The 14,720-nt window shown below is 46.2% G+C and overlaps 1 protein-coding gene across 9 annotated transcripts in view; it reads left to right on the top strand.

Annotated features, from left to right (window-relative positions):
• The first annotated feature begins 735 nt into the window (after nucleotides 1-735).
• mtmr4 (myotubularin related protein 4) overlaps nucleotides 736-14,720 on the top strand; it is a 40,162-nt gene continuing 26,177 nt past the window's right edge. For 2 of the 9 annotated variants that reach the window (XM_056444893.1, XM_056444883.1), the window contains exon 1: nucleotides 12,110-12,207. In XM_056444893.1, the coding sequence (XP_056300868.1) occupies nucleotides 12,163-12,207 (45 nt within the window). In that variant the 5' untranslated portion in view covers nucleotides 12,110-12,162. Of the gene's footprint in view, nucleotides 783-1,187; nucleotides 1,526-1,750; nucleotides 1,759-5,320; nucleotides 5,422-12,108; nucleotides 12,208-14,720 lie in introns of those variants that run through there. The other 7 variants (XM_056444866.1, XM_056444820.1, XM_056444830.1 and 4 more) reach the window with 7 other exon arrangements.

The following is a 14,720-nucleotide window of genomic DNA, read 5'->3' as shown; positions in this document are numbered from 1 at the left end:
TTATATATATATATATATATATATATATATATATATGCGTGTGTGTGTGTGTGTGTGCATCAGACCTATCTCTCCATATATTGATTGCTAGTCTATTTTGCAATTCATTGTTTTGTCCATTAAATGTCACAACATAATCATAACATTCCTACCACTGCTTTTCAGATTCTAACTTTCAGATCCAAACACCAAGATATTCAATTTATACAAGAAGATAGAGGGGAAACAGCAAAACAACACATTTGAGAAGCTGGAACTAGTTAATAGTTGGTAGTTTTCTTTGACAAATAAGATTACATTTTTAAAAATTAATCACCTTCTTTCTTTTACTTTTGAGTCCATTACCACTATCTTAAGAATGTTTTTATAAATCATTGACATCCATAGCTCGAATAATTGTCATAGCTGTCTTTTAAGTTGGTGAAAAATGAAACCAAAAGTTTTTATTTAAAATATTTGAAAACCCTGCCGGGCTGTGACTGCTTTAGCGGCGCGTGTGTGTGCGCACGTACCTTGTGTGTGTATCCAGTTTGTGCCGCGCTGTGATTTTCTATTGGTGCGCTCCAGAAGCTCTGTGGCACCTGATTGGCTCCGCTGTGGGTGTGTGCCAGTCACTTTCTTGACTGTTGTCAATCTTAATTGGCCCGGCGAAATCTGTGGCGCTATTGGTCTATAATGTTCAGTGTTGTTCTTGGCTATTGGCTCGCGCCTTTGTCATCGTAGAAGAATGCGGAAGCCGTGTCGTCTACTGAGTCACCGTTGTGTCAGCTGATTCCTTCAGAGTAAGTAACTCGATTTATTTTTTTAAACGAAGTAACTTCCATGTGATGTATTGTGTGCGACATGCTCTAATGCTGTAATGTGTGTGTCGGACGTGTGCCCCTCGAGCCGCGTTGTCGTTGTCTGTTGGTTAAAGAGCCACTTTTACATCCGGTATCCGGCAGCTAGCATGATGCTAACGTTAGCAAACACCGCGCACACGCCCGCACGCACACTTTCGGTTTGTCAACCAGTTGCCTCCTAAGGCAGTGGCAGCCTGCAGGAGTGAGGCTGTCGTCCACTTTCACTTTCACCTTCCACGTCTTTAAACTTTAGCCCCGTTGTTCACACCTGTTGTGTTGTCACCATCGAACACAGCACCTGTTCTACACTTCCAGTTACATCTGTTGCGGTCCGAGGTAGCTGAGGCAGTCTCCCTTGGAAGCCCCCACTGGACGATACATTCATTTTAACTGTTTGTAATCCTCCCCTCATGAAGATTATAATGTTAAAAATATTGTAGTTTGTGAGACTGCTGCGGTTGTGTTATTTGGAGAAATATTTCTAATAATTAATAGAAGTGTAATCGCCTCTAGTATTTTGTCCAATCTATTTATACGTGTAGTTAGAACAAGTTTATTGTCATTAAGAGCCTTGACTACAGTTGTGTGCATCAGACTTATCGCTCCATATCTATTCAAGCGATGTCCTCCGATGAAGACCTCAAAGGATGGAGAAATGTATGCAGTGACCCTGAACTCACCAGGTCAGCTCTTCCAATCCACATGTTGGACATTGTCTCCTAAATCTGTGACCAAACTTTTTAAACTACTGATGGACAACAAGAATCAACGAGCGCTTACATTTTTATTTTTTCGGTGCAATATTTTCGTCTAAAACCCTGTCTGTTTTGTGTATTTGTTGAATGAATGAATGGCGTGCCCAGTACCCAGCAGCGACAATGGCGATGTATCTGAAGACAGGACTTGACATGCACAAGTATGCATGTTTTTTTTCTTGGGCGTCTTTATTTGTTATGTGTGTTTGCATGCAGAGATATTAAATGAGGGAGAGAAAGTTAATCCACCAAATTGGACATTTCTTTTTCAAGGCACATTCTAGTCCCAAAGCGTGATAGCCAGAGTGCAAGCGCAGTTGTTTGAGGAATACATGTTACTGGGTGGTTATTGATAAAGTGCACTCAGTGTGTGGACAACATGCAGAATTGCTTGCTGATACCTCTTTGGTGCTGCCCAGCTTATTAGTCTCTTTTGGCTTAATGTTTTGGTGTCGCAGTCTACAAACGTACTGTGGTTCAAACAGTAGCAGGCGCCTGTTTATAGCCAACAAGCTCTCGTGAACCCACTGTACCCCGATGATATGTCAGCTTGCTGTTCGGTTCTCCAGCCCCACAAGTGGCCAAATAAGCAGTTAATGCAGCTTTAAAGGTCTCCTTGCTATTTTGACTTGGTCACCTATCTGCAAAATGTGTTTGTTACCTGACACGCAACTTTTAAAAATTGTTTGACTTTGTAGGGAACTCTCATTATGGTACCTCTTTTTTTTAATTTTTTTACATTTGAAAACTATTCTGTGACTGATTGTCTACATGTTGTGGTTTCTGTTTTCATAGCTGATCCATTGATTTTGATAAAATGAGTCATGGTGGAGGTTTGTGAAATGTAGTTAGCAGGGCTCTCAAGTTTTGAAGACAGGCAAGAGTGACATTTCCATCAGCCCCCCCCCCCCTCCTCCTCGAAATTTTCGGATATCAGTCAGTCGCACGCAAATCTTACCCAGATACAACAGATACGGTATTCTTTCTGATTGGCTATTGTGTTGCCCATTTCTTTTTTTTGATTGGCTAAGTGGCTCCTCACAGCAGAACTCCAGGGGAGCGCTTGATTCCTCCATGGTGAGGGCAGCGCGGCTCATGTTTGCGCGCTGCGGCACATTAAAACATTAAATAGCCGAGAGTTTTTTTCAGCGTGAGAAATACGATGTGTGGCGGGAGTGCTTGACTTAAGACCGAAATGCGTGAGTCTCACGCTCAATGCGTGACACTTGAGAGCCCTGAGTTAGTCCCTTGTAGTATGGCTTCTTTGAGAAGCCTGGCGCCTAATGAGTGGGAGGGAGAAGAGGAAGCAACAGAGCCGAGGGAGGGAGGTTTGTCATGTCCTGGATTACAACCAGTATGTGTTTGGGAGACGGAGACTACTGAAACTTTGCAAGGCATTGAGCTTGTATTCTAAATTCTCTTTTTTTAAAGCACAGATTCAGCACCTTCAACAGGGAAGAGAAGACAACTTTGGGAACAGTATTTTTGTGAGTTGAGAGTAGTTTTTTCTTAGTTTTCTTTTTTGTGGAGCTGTGTGCAAAAGGGGGGTGTGTCTGGAAAAAAAGTCTCGGTATGTAAGACAAGAGCACTGAACAGACTTTGATCCACTTCCATGTTGTCTTTAGTAGTTAAGTCGAGTCCTAAACACGACAAAGTGAACGCCACGTCCATGTTGCGTCCAGCTGTCTGCGGGTTACTCGCATTAAACCTGCGCTGAGCTTCCTGCGCGAGGAGGCGGTGGAACGTCTGCGTTACTTTCAATGTCGGTCATCGAGTGAATGAAGGGTGTGCGCGTAGTATTTCACTGTCTTATTATGTGGCGCACCTTCCGGTGTGTTGTGGAGTTGGTCCACGTCTCTTGGTTCTCCGTTCTGGCGGCTCATAATCGGATGAGGAATGTTGATTTCGCGTTTCCTGTATATCCGTGGGGTCGGCTCGGGGCAGCTGATCCCCTCCAAGGTTTCCACTGCGGCGGCAGACATCACACATGCGCCTGCACGTCTGTCTGCAGCGCTGCATGGGTGGAGTGTGTTTACATGGACTTGATATGATTTGTGAAGAGTACTCCTTGTGCACCACACACTCGAGAGCATGCATTTGAGTATGTTGTCTTCTTTCCCCGCGGTGGGAGAAGTGTGTTTGTGGCAGCTGTGTCTGATTTGGCCTCGGCTGCTGGTGATTGGCAATCACTCAGCAGCCGAGGCCACCCTTATAAAAGCTCTCACTTGAGAGTGGAGGACGAGGTGAGCAGAGGCGCGTGTTTTGCGGTCTGCTCGGTGTCGTGTGTTCGGAATAAAACATGTCTTTGAACAAAACCTCTTGCTGTCTGGCGGATCCTTGGTGCTGGTGGGGGAAACCCACGGGTGGCGGCCTCAGGCCTGCTACATTGGAGCCCGACGTGGGGCCCCCTGGAACCCAGTGCCTGAAAGGGATGGAGCCAGAACAGGAGGAGGAGCTGATGAGCAGCTTGGGCCGGATACTGGCCAGAATCGAGGAGATGGGGCGGGCACAGGTGGAGGAGAACCGCCGGTTCCTTGGGACCCTCCAAAACCCGCCGGCGCTGTGGCAGACTCCCATTCCCCGTGACCCGCAGCCGAACACCGAGGTCCAGGATCCGTCGGAGCTGCCGACCTCCGAGGTCCAGGACCCGTCGGAGCTGCAGACCTCCGAGGTCCAGGACCCGTCGGAGCTGCCGACCTCCGAGGCCCAGGAGCCGTCGGAGCTGCCGACCCCCGAGGTCCAGGACCCGTCGGAGCTGCCGACCCCCGAGGCCCAGGAGCCGTCGGAGCTGCCGACCTCCGAGGTCCAGGACCCGTCGGAGCTGCCGACCTCCGAGGTCCAGGAGCCGTCGGAGCTGCCGACCTCCGAGGTCCAGGACCCGTCGGAGCTGCCGAACCCCGAGGTCCAGAACTCGTCGGAGCTGCCGACCTCTGAGGTCCAGGATCCGTCGGAGCTGCCGACCCCCGAGCCGACCCGTCGGTGGAGGGCCGACTCCGGATCCCCGGGCCCTGTCGGAGGTACCAGCTACCGCTCCGGCTCCATCCCGGCCGGTCCCGGCTCCCCGTTCCCCGGCCCGGCGGGCGTCAGCTCCCCGTCACCCCCGTCCCGAACCCCAGAGCCCCCACATCCTAAGCAGTCGACCCCAGAGCCCCCATGTCCTGAGCCCGGTCCCTCAGAGCCCCCTCCTCCCGAGCCCGGTCCCGGTCCCCCAGAGCCCCTCCTCCGCCCAAGCTCTCATGGGGGGGGGGAGGTTAGGCCGGATGGAGCCCGGCCAAATCGAGTGGTGGGGAGTGTGGCAGCTGTGTCTGATTTGGCCTCGGCTGCTGGTGATTGGCAATCACTCAGCAGCCGAGGCCACCCTTATAAAAGCTCTCACTTGAGAGTGGAGGACGAGGTGAGCAGAGGCGCGTGTTTTGCGGTCTGCTCGGTGTCGTGTGTGCGGAATAAAACATGTCTTTGAACAAAACCTCTTGCTGTCTGGCGGATCCTTGGTGCTGGGGGGGGAAACCCACGGGTGGCGGCCTCAGGCCTGCTACAGTGTTGAACGATGGAATGTAAAGTGCATCCATACTCTACTTCTTTCAACAATAAGATATGTTCTTAGTACATCATACAGACCAGAGAAGGTTGGTTTGGTCATCCAGTTCATGCAATCACAAACTCCACATGCGCACGCACACACACACAATGTCTGAAGTTAGTGTTTTTTTCTTATGTTGGCAGGAGCCATCGCTGGCACGACAGAGCCCAGTAGACAGGAGGAGAGGGAGGGATCTGAAGAGGAGCGCCCGGACCAACTGTCCACAGCCCTGGCTGGCAGCATGGTGAGCCAGTCACACTATACATTTGTTATATATATAATTTATATGTGTATGTATGTATGCATGTCAACTTTTGTGCTTACCACTGTTGCTCAAGGTTAAATGGTATTTTTTCACGCAGGATATTGCACGATATTCTTACAAGTCGAAACAAAGCTCAGGGTTTTGAGACGTGTTTAACGACAGAATAAGCGTCTCAAACTTTTCTCACTTTATTTTACTTGCCAGACACAGTTGCATAAGGATTTGAACAATATTCATTTTATAATTTTAAGTGTTCTGCTCTTGTTTTTCAAATGCATGAGTAAGAAACAACAAGTCTTTATTGATGAACAAGACAAGGGATTAGTGATCAACATCACTATAAACAGGGGACAACTTTTCTATTTCCAAAGACATTTAGTTTCATTCTTAAAGTTGATGCTTCCTGCTCACTCTTGGATTCCAACTATCACATGTGCCCATGTTTTGGAGCGGGAAGCCAGTGAGGGGTTTATGCAATTGTGGCTGCTAGTCGTTATTATTGGCTCATGCTAGTCGTTCAGTGTCCCTCTCCTTGCACAGACAGAGGCTGGGATCTTTTGGGGTCAACAAATACGCAAGAAATATATAAAAATGAAGCCACAGTCAACACTAAATGGGGATTTGTAGGAAACCAATTTGAGCCAATGAAAGTTGATTGTCTCCCCCTCAGCCCAGTTGTAGTTTCCTCAGCAGGGTTACGACTTTATTGCATTGTTTATTTTTTTTGGGGAAGGTGCTCCTGCATCGCTTTCTTGTGTGTGTGTGTGTGTGATGTGCATCGAGCAAAAGACACTGAACCCCTGACAAGCATATTCAGTGGCTGTCATATTTGAACATGGACCTCAGCTTAATCACCAACATGTGGAACAAAAGGCTTGTGCTGTAAGCCAGTGACCCAAGATGACCGAGGCATCACTCTGCTACACTTAAGTACTGAATCTGGATCCGTCTATTTCTACCGACCGCCCTCTAGTGGATATTACTGTCTATCAGCTCTTAATGTTACACTACCATGAAAAAAATTGGTGCAAAAAATATGGAGACGTACTCTTGCTGTTTCAAGTTGCCTTAAACACGGTTGTTTGCGTTCCTTTGGAAATGCTGATTCTCAGATTTCGCTCCACGCGAGACGAGCAGCGGTTCGTCTAAAGATGCTGCAAAGGTGGGCCTTAGGGTTGTAACTGAACTTAGCATTTAACATGCAAGATGCACAACTATTAATAGCTATCAATTCCTCATTTTGAATACAAGCTGTGCATTGTATTTTAAGGTAATTATTAAGTGTAAGAAATGTTAAATGTACAGAGACACAGGAACTCTTAATTAATGTTAAATGTATATTCTTTTGCGAGCATTACATATTAAAAGTACTGTATATTGTACATTTTGAAACGGAGCACCATTATACGTGATAACTTTGGATAGAGAACCCCTTGGTCACATCACGGCCTGTCCCTTCTTAAAAACATTTCTCAGTGAAAACACAGTAAATGTACTTCAGCCAAGACACATTTAAGAGGACTTTAAGAGAGGGGGGTGATTTGACCAGATGAATGGCAAATTCCTCTTGAAACTAATGGGTGCCGCTTTTGTGGGACAGAAAGTGTAACAGGAGGACGTGTGTCCCAAGGTTCTGGTCAACTGGGTCCACAGAATGCCGGCTGCCAAGCTTTCGGCCTTTTTAAGTGGGACTCGCAGTCGAGTTCTGGGCTTGATTGATGGCTGATGAACAAACACTTTGCCCATCGTGTGGCATGAGAGGGGAGCGCCGACCGCTGCAGGTTCTGCTGTAAGTACACTCGACAGTGATGCCTGGTGTACTGACCAGAATACTTTTCTACATCACTGCAACAGGTGTGAAGTTTTATCAATGGAGACCACCAAAAGAACAATGCACAGACATCCGTATTGTTGGCAACATGAATATGCAGTTATCTTTTATACAACAGTATAGAACTACTGTAGCGGGTCATTTTTAAGTGTGGCTAATGATATTTATATCTGTTCTCAGTTGTTGTTGTTGTTGATCTCAAGGTTAGTTTCTCAGTTGGTATTGTGAGACCTTTGTTCCACAGGTAATATGACCACTTAAACCCGTCTTGTGAAGCAGCCTTTCATTGCTTCCCAGCCACCAAGCTTCTTCTTTTTCCGCTGAAACAAAACGGGAAGTATTAAATTCATGCCGTCATCCCCTCATGCTGCCGTATTGTTAGCGGGATAATGCGATGCGAGCATGGAAACTAGGACAAAGGTGTTTTACCCTGCCCACAGTGTGTTGTAATGCTACCTTGGTGAGGTTGTGGGAAACTCGCAAGGGACGACTCTGTGTCAGCAACATGCAATGATGCGTGTTTCTGTGCCACTGCTCCCCATATGATGATGCCTGCTCTTGTCAGGATTGCATCACTTGCATGTGTTTTTCAAAACGCACAAACCAAACACCAGAAGTTCTCTGTTGGAGTTAAAGCCAGAGGGTTCATTCCAGGTTGTAGTTAATGATTAGCCCATCACTCTTCTTCAAGGCACTTTGGCTTCAAACACTCGTGGACCCACTCCGGATCCTGATGTCGGTCATGGGTGAATGACGGGTACCAATAAAGCGCCTTCAAAGATCCGAGGATTAGACAAGCGCTGTACAAGTCTGTACACCACAAGTTAACTCGTCTGACTAAAATATCTGATTTGTCACAGTTGGTGTCTTACGAACATAAAGGACACATCATTGCATCATTTTGACCATTTAATGTAATTTAACCAACAAAATTATTATAATTAGTTGGGCTGAAACTTGTTTCAAGCCTGCAGATTGTAGCATAGTTACGGAACATATGGTTTTACATTGTAAAAGGCACCCAAAAATAACTATATGCATTTACACACCCTTGAGTGTGTACGTGCAAATATCTTTGGAGTTTGACTGGCTCCATATAGTAACCTGATGCCTCCTAATGCACTGTGCACGTCCTCTTCTGTAGCTGTGTCACATGTGGGCTGACACTCTGCGTTGGGGACTTGCTGTCCTCTTTTCCTAAAATAAAGACGGAGACACAAGGCCAAATCTGGTGCTCCCTTTTGTGGCCATTTCAGGTCAGGCGGAGTGGAGGGATTTTGAAGTTGTTTGGAATGTGGAGCCACTGCAATATTCAGAAATTCCTTAAATATTAAGTAAAGTGTATTTTTAGGTTTGAAGGACATACCTGCTGAGGTCATTACTGACGGTCTGAATAAAGAGTTTACTAATCTTCTTGCTAATCTCACTAGGGGAAAGCCCACCACACTTTCAAACTTGATGAGGTTGCAATTCCAATGATTGATGTCTTAATCATTGGAATTTTGCCAAAGAAATAAACACTTCACACTGTAGTGATTTTCCTGCCACACATCACAAGACGGAAGCCGGCATAGCTTCCACAGTGTGCATTCGTCTGCCTCTCGCTCAATACGGTCTCGTTGAGCTTTACTTCACTTTTTCATTTCGCTCTAGGATAATGTAACACAGGTACACCATGTGACACGAAGGTAAATCTCTGTAGGGTTGTGCTTGCTTTGTGGAAGTGCATTTTATAGCAGCAGAGTCCACTTACCTAATGAGATGGAAGTCATACTGCACACGAGTGCAATTCATCATGCCTCCTGCAGCACAAGGTTCTACCATCCAATCTATTTCCATATTATGCCAACCTTTTCAGACGTTTAAAGATAATTCAGACTAGACATAAAACAAATGGTGACGTTTGTGAATTTGGATCTATCAAATCGGCCTTAAATGGCCATGATTATTTAAAAAAAGTAAATAGCCGATTTCAGTGTGGCATATGGAGTAGAATAATCTAGAAACGAGTAATTATATTGAGTGCAATGTGTTGATGGACCTTTTCCCACTGGATGCCGTAAACATGTTCTGCTTGCAGTTGAACCCATGATTTCTAAAATTGAAGCCGCATAAGGGTTAAACAAACATTAATACATGCATATAGCAGGAAAACTAAACTGCCATTTAAAGTTCTCATCAAAAATTCATGAAGTTGCATCTAGTTTCAGTTTGAATTTACAGTAGCTGAATGCTACAGTAGCTCTGCGCTGGGAGCAGCAGCTGACGGCATTGCAGGGGAAGTCTGAACTGTGACGTTGAAGCAAACGCTGGCCTGTCTTGTTATATAATAATTTCCTTGTAACATTTATCACACTGATTTTTATTGTATTTTTTCTGTTGCTAGGGACTCCCTAGGCTTGTTACGATGGTATAAATGCGGCATAAACCTACATTTTCTACATTAAGTATTAATATGCTTTTTGTGGACCTGTGCACGCTCTGTAGCAAGGTTTTTCATCTTGCTGATGGCTTTATTTCAATGATCAAAGATATCCTCTCCTGTATAAATCATAAACACTGTATAGGTGGTTAGAATTATACAGACATTTAAAGTTTGTGAGGATAGACATAATGGCTCCTTACATTTGGAGCCATCGGGTATGTTTATAGCAGATTCATGGTCAATTGTGCTACTGACTGCAAATGATAACCGTGGAGATTTTATGCATTCAGTCTTTGTCAGCCTGGAGATGGAATATGCATCTACCAGTACAACCAGTATAACAGCTCTTCAATCGACTTGTATTCCTCTCTTGCTTACAATGACTTTAAAGGAGTGTCTGGAATCCAGGCACAGTAAACATGTGCACCACCTAGTCCTACAATACTTACATATCAGGTGCTCTTTACAAACGGGAATGACATCATGGACATGTATGAATGGCAGCAAGTTCCTCTCAAAGCAGTTGAAATGTGTCCGTTCGAGCTACCTTTGAACTGGCAGACCTTTGATACTTCTGTTGCTTCTGCCAAGTAAAACAATATTAATACTTTGTCTGGAGGGGTCTTTACATGGAATACACTTAGTTCAATACATCATTACAATTGCAGCACCGCCTGGGATAATCCCTCCCGTTAAAATAAGGCTGTGCCATGTCAAAAGTTGCAATTATTACAGCCCCCCTCCCCCAGTAGTGAATCATATTTATTAGCCCTGCGTTGCGCATGCAGCCTTCATGCTGCGTGTATACGTTATGCATGTTACATAATGGGGGGGAGGGGGGGGGGGGTCATACAGCTGAAGGAGAGTGACTGTCAGTGCGTTTACATGATGGTATAATTCGAATCTTGCTTTAGTCGGACTATGCTATCTTTTGGGGGATCTGCTGTTATCCCAATATACATGGCAGTGAGTAATTCGAATCATTGGCCGAAAAGACGCAAAGTCCAGTTCCTAATCCAATTCACCGTTGCGTGCCGCGATAGTCGAATTATCAACCGGATCGGATCGAGTTATCCAGGGTTGTTAATCGGATCGTAGTCAGACCGCACATAGTCGAACAAAGGTGTTTACATGAAACGGATAATTCGATTTCAGTCCGACTAAGCCAGTTATTCGAATGCATGTAAACACGGTGAGTCACGACTCTGCCAGGGTGGAGGTTGGAAGAGGGCTGCCCCCCCCCCCCCCCCCGTCGTTTACGGTTCAATGTATACATCCAGTGACCTTCCCTGATTTCAAGCACAGGAAGGGGCTTCTGCTGAGCACTGTTCACTGCAAAGATGCTCTGCACTTGCATAGGACAGTGTTGCAAAGACACTCGAGAGGCGGGCGAGGGCGAAATTCTGTCTGGAATGCTGTGTCACTGGAGATCTCCGCATACACTTTCTCCTCAGCACCCTCCCTCCTCTGTGTCCTCTGTCACGTATTTTCCTCCTGCACTAGATCAGTTGCTGCCCATGCAAAACGTTTTCTTGTGATGGGATGCTGTCCAAACCCCTTGCAGGGCGTCTCTCTGCTCGCCGTCTGTGCATACGAGTTTGCTCCAGGCTGTGTTTTGTGCTCGGCACAGCCTCTGCTCCCGGATACGAGCATGCAGTGTGTGCGCTTGGGCAAGTGGACACATGGAATACTGCGGTCGGTCACATGGTGCATGCATGGCGGTCGCAGCATCTTCTGGTTGCTGGCGGTACACTCTAAGCTGTGCCGCCTTGTTGCTGAGGGAGAAGCATATTTACGAGGAGGTGAAGGATGAAAGAGGAGGGAGTGTGGGAGGAGCAAGGGATGAGGGAGGCAAGGGGAGAAATGTGAGCATGTGAGGGAGAGAGAGAGAAAGGGAGGGATGTAGATGCGCATGCAGAGGGTGGAGCTTAGCATCCGGCAGTTCCCTCTGTCTTGCTTTCCTTCCTGCTCTCTCTTCTTGCAGTTTCCCCCCCACCCCTCTTCCAGCCTCCCCCCATCCATTTGCTACATGGGCGATGGTACATCTTTAGCTTTCTCCTCATTGCTCAGCTGATCGTGTGGACTGCTGCTCTTGTTTTTCTTCTTTATGGACCATCCTCACTCTTTCAGCAGTGCAACAGGGGCTGTCTTAAGAAACCAGCGTGCTCTCTCTCTCCCCGCCCTGGGAGCGGTGGGGGGAGTCGGGTGGGTTCCTGAATGAGAGCCGGCGTGTTGGCTCACTGCAACTCCTGAGAAGGGGAGAATGCGCAAAAGGTGCTGACGGTGGGGGTCGAGGGGTTGGGAGGAGAGAGAAGAAGGGCGGCAGGAAGAGGGGCTCTGAGCGGACGAGGGGTGGACGGCCTCCGGCAGGGAGAAGAATGGTTATGCCGGCTCCTCGTGCTCTGGTCGTGCTGCTGCTCTGTCGGCTGTGTGTCATCCAGGCACAGCCCTGCCTCTCCTCGACATGAGCTTCGCAGGAAGGGTGTCCTGCTCCATGCTCAACTGCTTTGTAAGTCCCCAGGCTTTTCCTCTTGCTGTTCGTTTTGGTTTGGGACAGCTGTGTCTCAAAACGCCCTCTGGGACCTAACTCGCCTGCTTGCTCGTGCCTGCCGGCAAAATTGTGGGGGATGGGGGGCGGCGGGGGGGATTGGTCGACACACGTGAGCGCTGCAGTTATTGGTGAGAAACCCACACTAACTCCATATAGACATCATTTAATTACGCCAGTGTCTTCTCATGCATGTGATGATGAGAAGCTAATCAATTACTCTCATCGCTCACTTCTGTTGTGTGTAGGATCTTGTGCTGCCGGTGTGTTGATTGGCAGGGAGGGCCTGTCGGGAGTAAGAGGTGTAAAATGTGTGTGTGTGTGTGTGTGTGCTGCTGAGAGTGAGCACATTGTGCAGTCACGGTTGCAGCCTCCGAGTGGTGAAGTATGGTCAGTGCAGTGGAGGGCCTGCATTGAGCACTGTGGTATGGGGATGTTAAGGAGATGGAGGACTATATGACTGGTGTTTCTCCTAGTTTGCATCTTGAGACGCAGCCTCATGTCACTGGGCCGAGGTTAGCTGGTGATCAGAGGTTTGCCGCCAAGCTTATGTCAGCTCCACTGTGGGGGCCTTCAGTATTTATTGCTTCATTAATAGGCTTATTAACTCTGAGTCTCTTTTTTAGCTAAACACAACATTTTTTTGTTCACAATGTCAGATGTACTTGGTACTATGAGACTTTGTAAAAACATCTCATTCATATATTTAGTTTTGCCATAATTTTCAGAATAGTAAGAAATATCAAATCGAATGCCATTGAAATATTCAGTTCAAACTTCAGTAGGTCTTATTTGCATAGAGCTAGAATGTTGTTCTCAGTAAAAACTCCGATCCCAGAAATGTAAGCTTTACATATTATTACAAGACCAAGAGTCTACAGCTGGCTCTGTGTGCTTAATGCTAGCACAAACATGCTCACACACTGATGTTTAGGAGATATGATATTTACCATGTTTCCTCTCTTAGTTTTGTGTTTGTATACAAACATGTGTTCGTTATTACGCAACACAAAGTACAGCTGAGGCTGATGGGATAAGATTAGTTTTGCAGTTGTTTGGTCTCAAACTAAAGAATTTGACAAATTGAAATTCCTGCCTAATGAATGCGCTAGATCAGGGGTGCTCACACTTTTTCAGCATGCGAGCTACTTATAATGTGACCAAGTCAAGACGATCGACCGACGGGGGGGCAGAGGACTGTTAACGCGACCCGTAGAGACAGAAATGACATGCTTCTGCTGTAATTTGGCGCTATAGAGAAAGTTACAGAGTGGCGGGCCAATTTATTTTTAGGTCATGCGATCTACCAATACTACGCCGCGATCGACTGGTAGGTCGCCGCGATCGCCGTATTGAGCACCCCTGCGCTTGATGGATAATTAAGAATCACCAAAGAACACTTGAACAACATTTAATGTGGGACATTATTGTGTGGACCAAGTATTACATGAAGTCATCCAGTAGTTGTTCAGACATTTAATTTAAAACCATACGCCACACCCTCAGTGTGACACGAGAGAAAAGGTCACATGGGTTACGATTCATGGTTGTCAGATGATGAATCGGAGCCCAATCGATTCAGCCCATGTTGAGATTTCACTGGCTCAGGGACTTTAATCGGGGGATCACCAGAGTCGGTGGATTCATGATTTGGGGACTATGAATGTACACAAGTCATTAGCACTTCAGTGGCACTTGACTGGCACTTACTTGTGGAATTTTTGTAGTTTGGCTTTCTTGAAAACATTTTACTGTCTTGATTTTTGTTGTTCTGAGTTTGTACTCTTGGTTGAATGCACTTATTGTAAATCGCTTTGGATAAAAGCATCAGTCTATGACTAAATGACATGGAATGTGATTGAATGTTCATCCATCCAGTAGTTGTTGCGATATATAATTTTGGAAGTGAATAGACTGACTGACCAACAGACTGGCCAATTATCATACAATATCGATAAGAAAGGACATCTTTAAATACACACCGTTAAAATTATACAAGCAAAACCATGTGATCAGTGTACAGACCAACTCTATCCAGACCAGTGGTTCTCAAACTGTGGGGCGCGCCCCTCTAGTGGTGTGTCAAGGGATTACAGGTGGGGCGCAAGGGGAAATAGTTATTTTTATTTCAAGACCTTTATTGAGAACTTCACATATTACAAAGTACACAGACATAAATCTAAGTCATTCATAAATAAAGAGCAAAATGGCTGTATTTTTCGTGTAAATGTTTTACATTATGGTGTTAACGGGTTACGCTGCGCATGCTCACCGGCCGAGATTCTTGGTGACTTGCCACCTCCGTGAGATCGGCTTTCCTGCTGTTGCCCTTCAAAACAAGAGCTCAACATTGAGCATGAATTGAGAGTCGCCGTATCAGGCCTGCAAGCCCGTTTTAAAAAGATGTGTAGTGGAAAGCTCATTGCAGCGTATAATAATAATAAAACGTGATGACTCGCATATCTGCACTCGTT

The sequence above is a fragment of the Pseudoliparis swirei genome, chromosome 3 (assembly GCF_029220125.1).
Source record: "Pseudoliparis swirei isolate HS2019 ecotype Mariana Trench chromosome 3, NWPU_hadal_v1, whole genome shotgun sequence".
Taxonomy (NCBI): Eukaryota; Metazoa; Chordata; class Actinopteri; order Perciformes; family Liparidae; genus Pseudoliparis; species Pseudoliparis swirei.
This window is presented reverse-complemented; position numbering and strand designations above follow the sequence as displayed.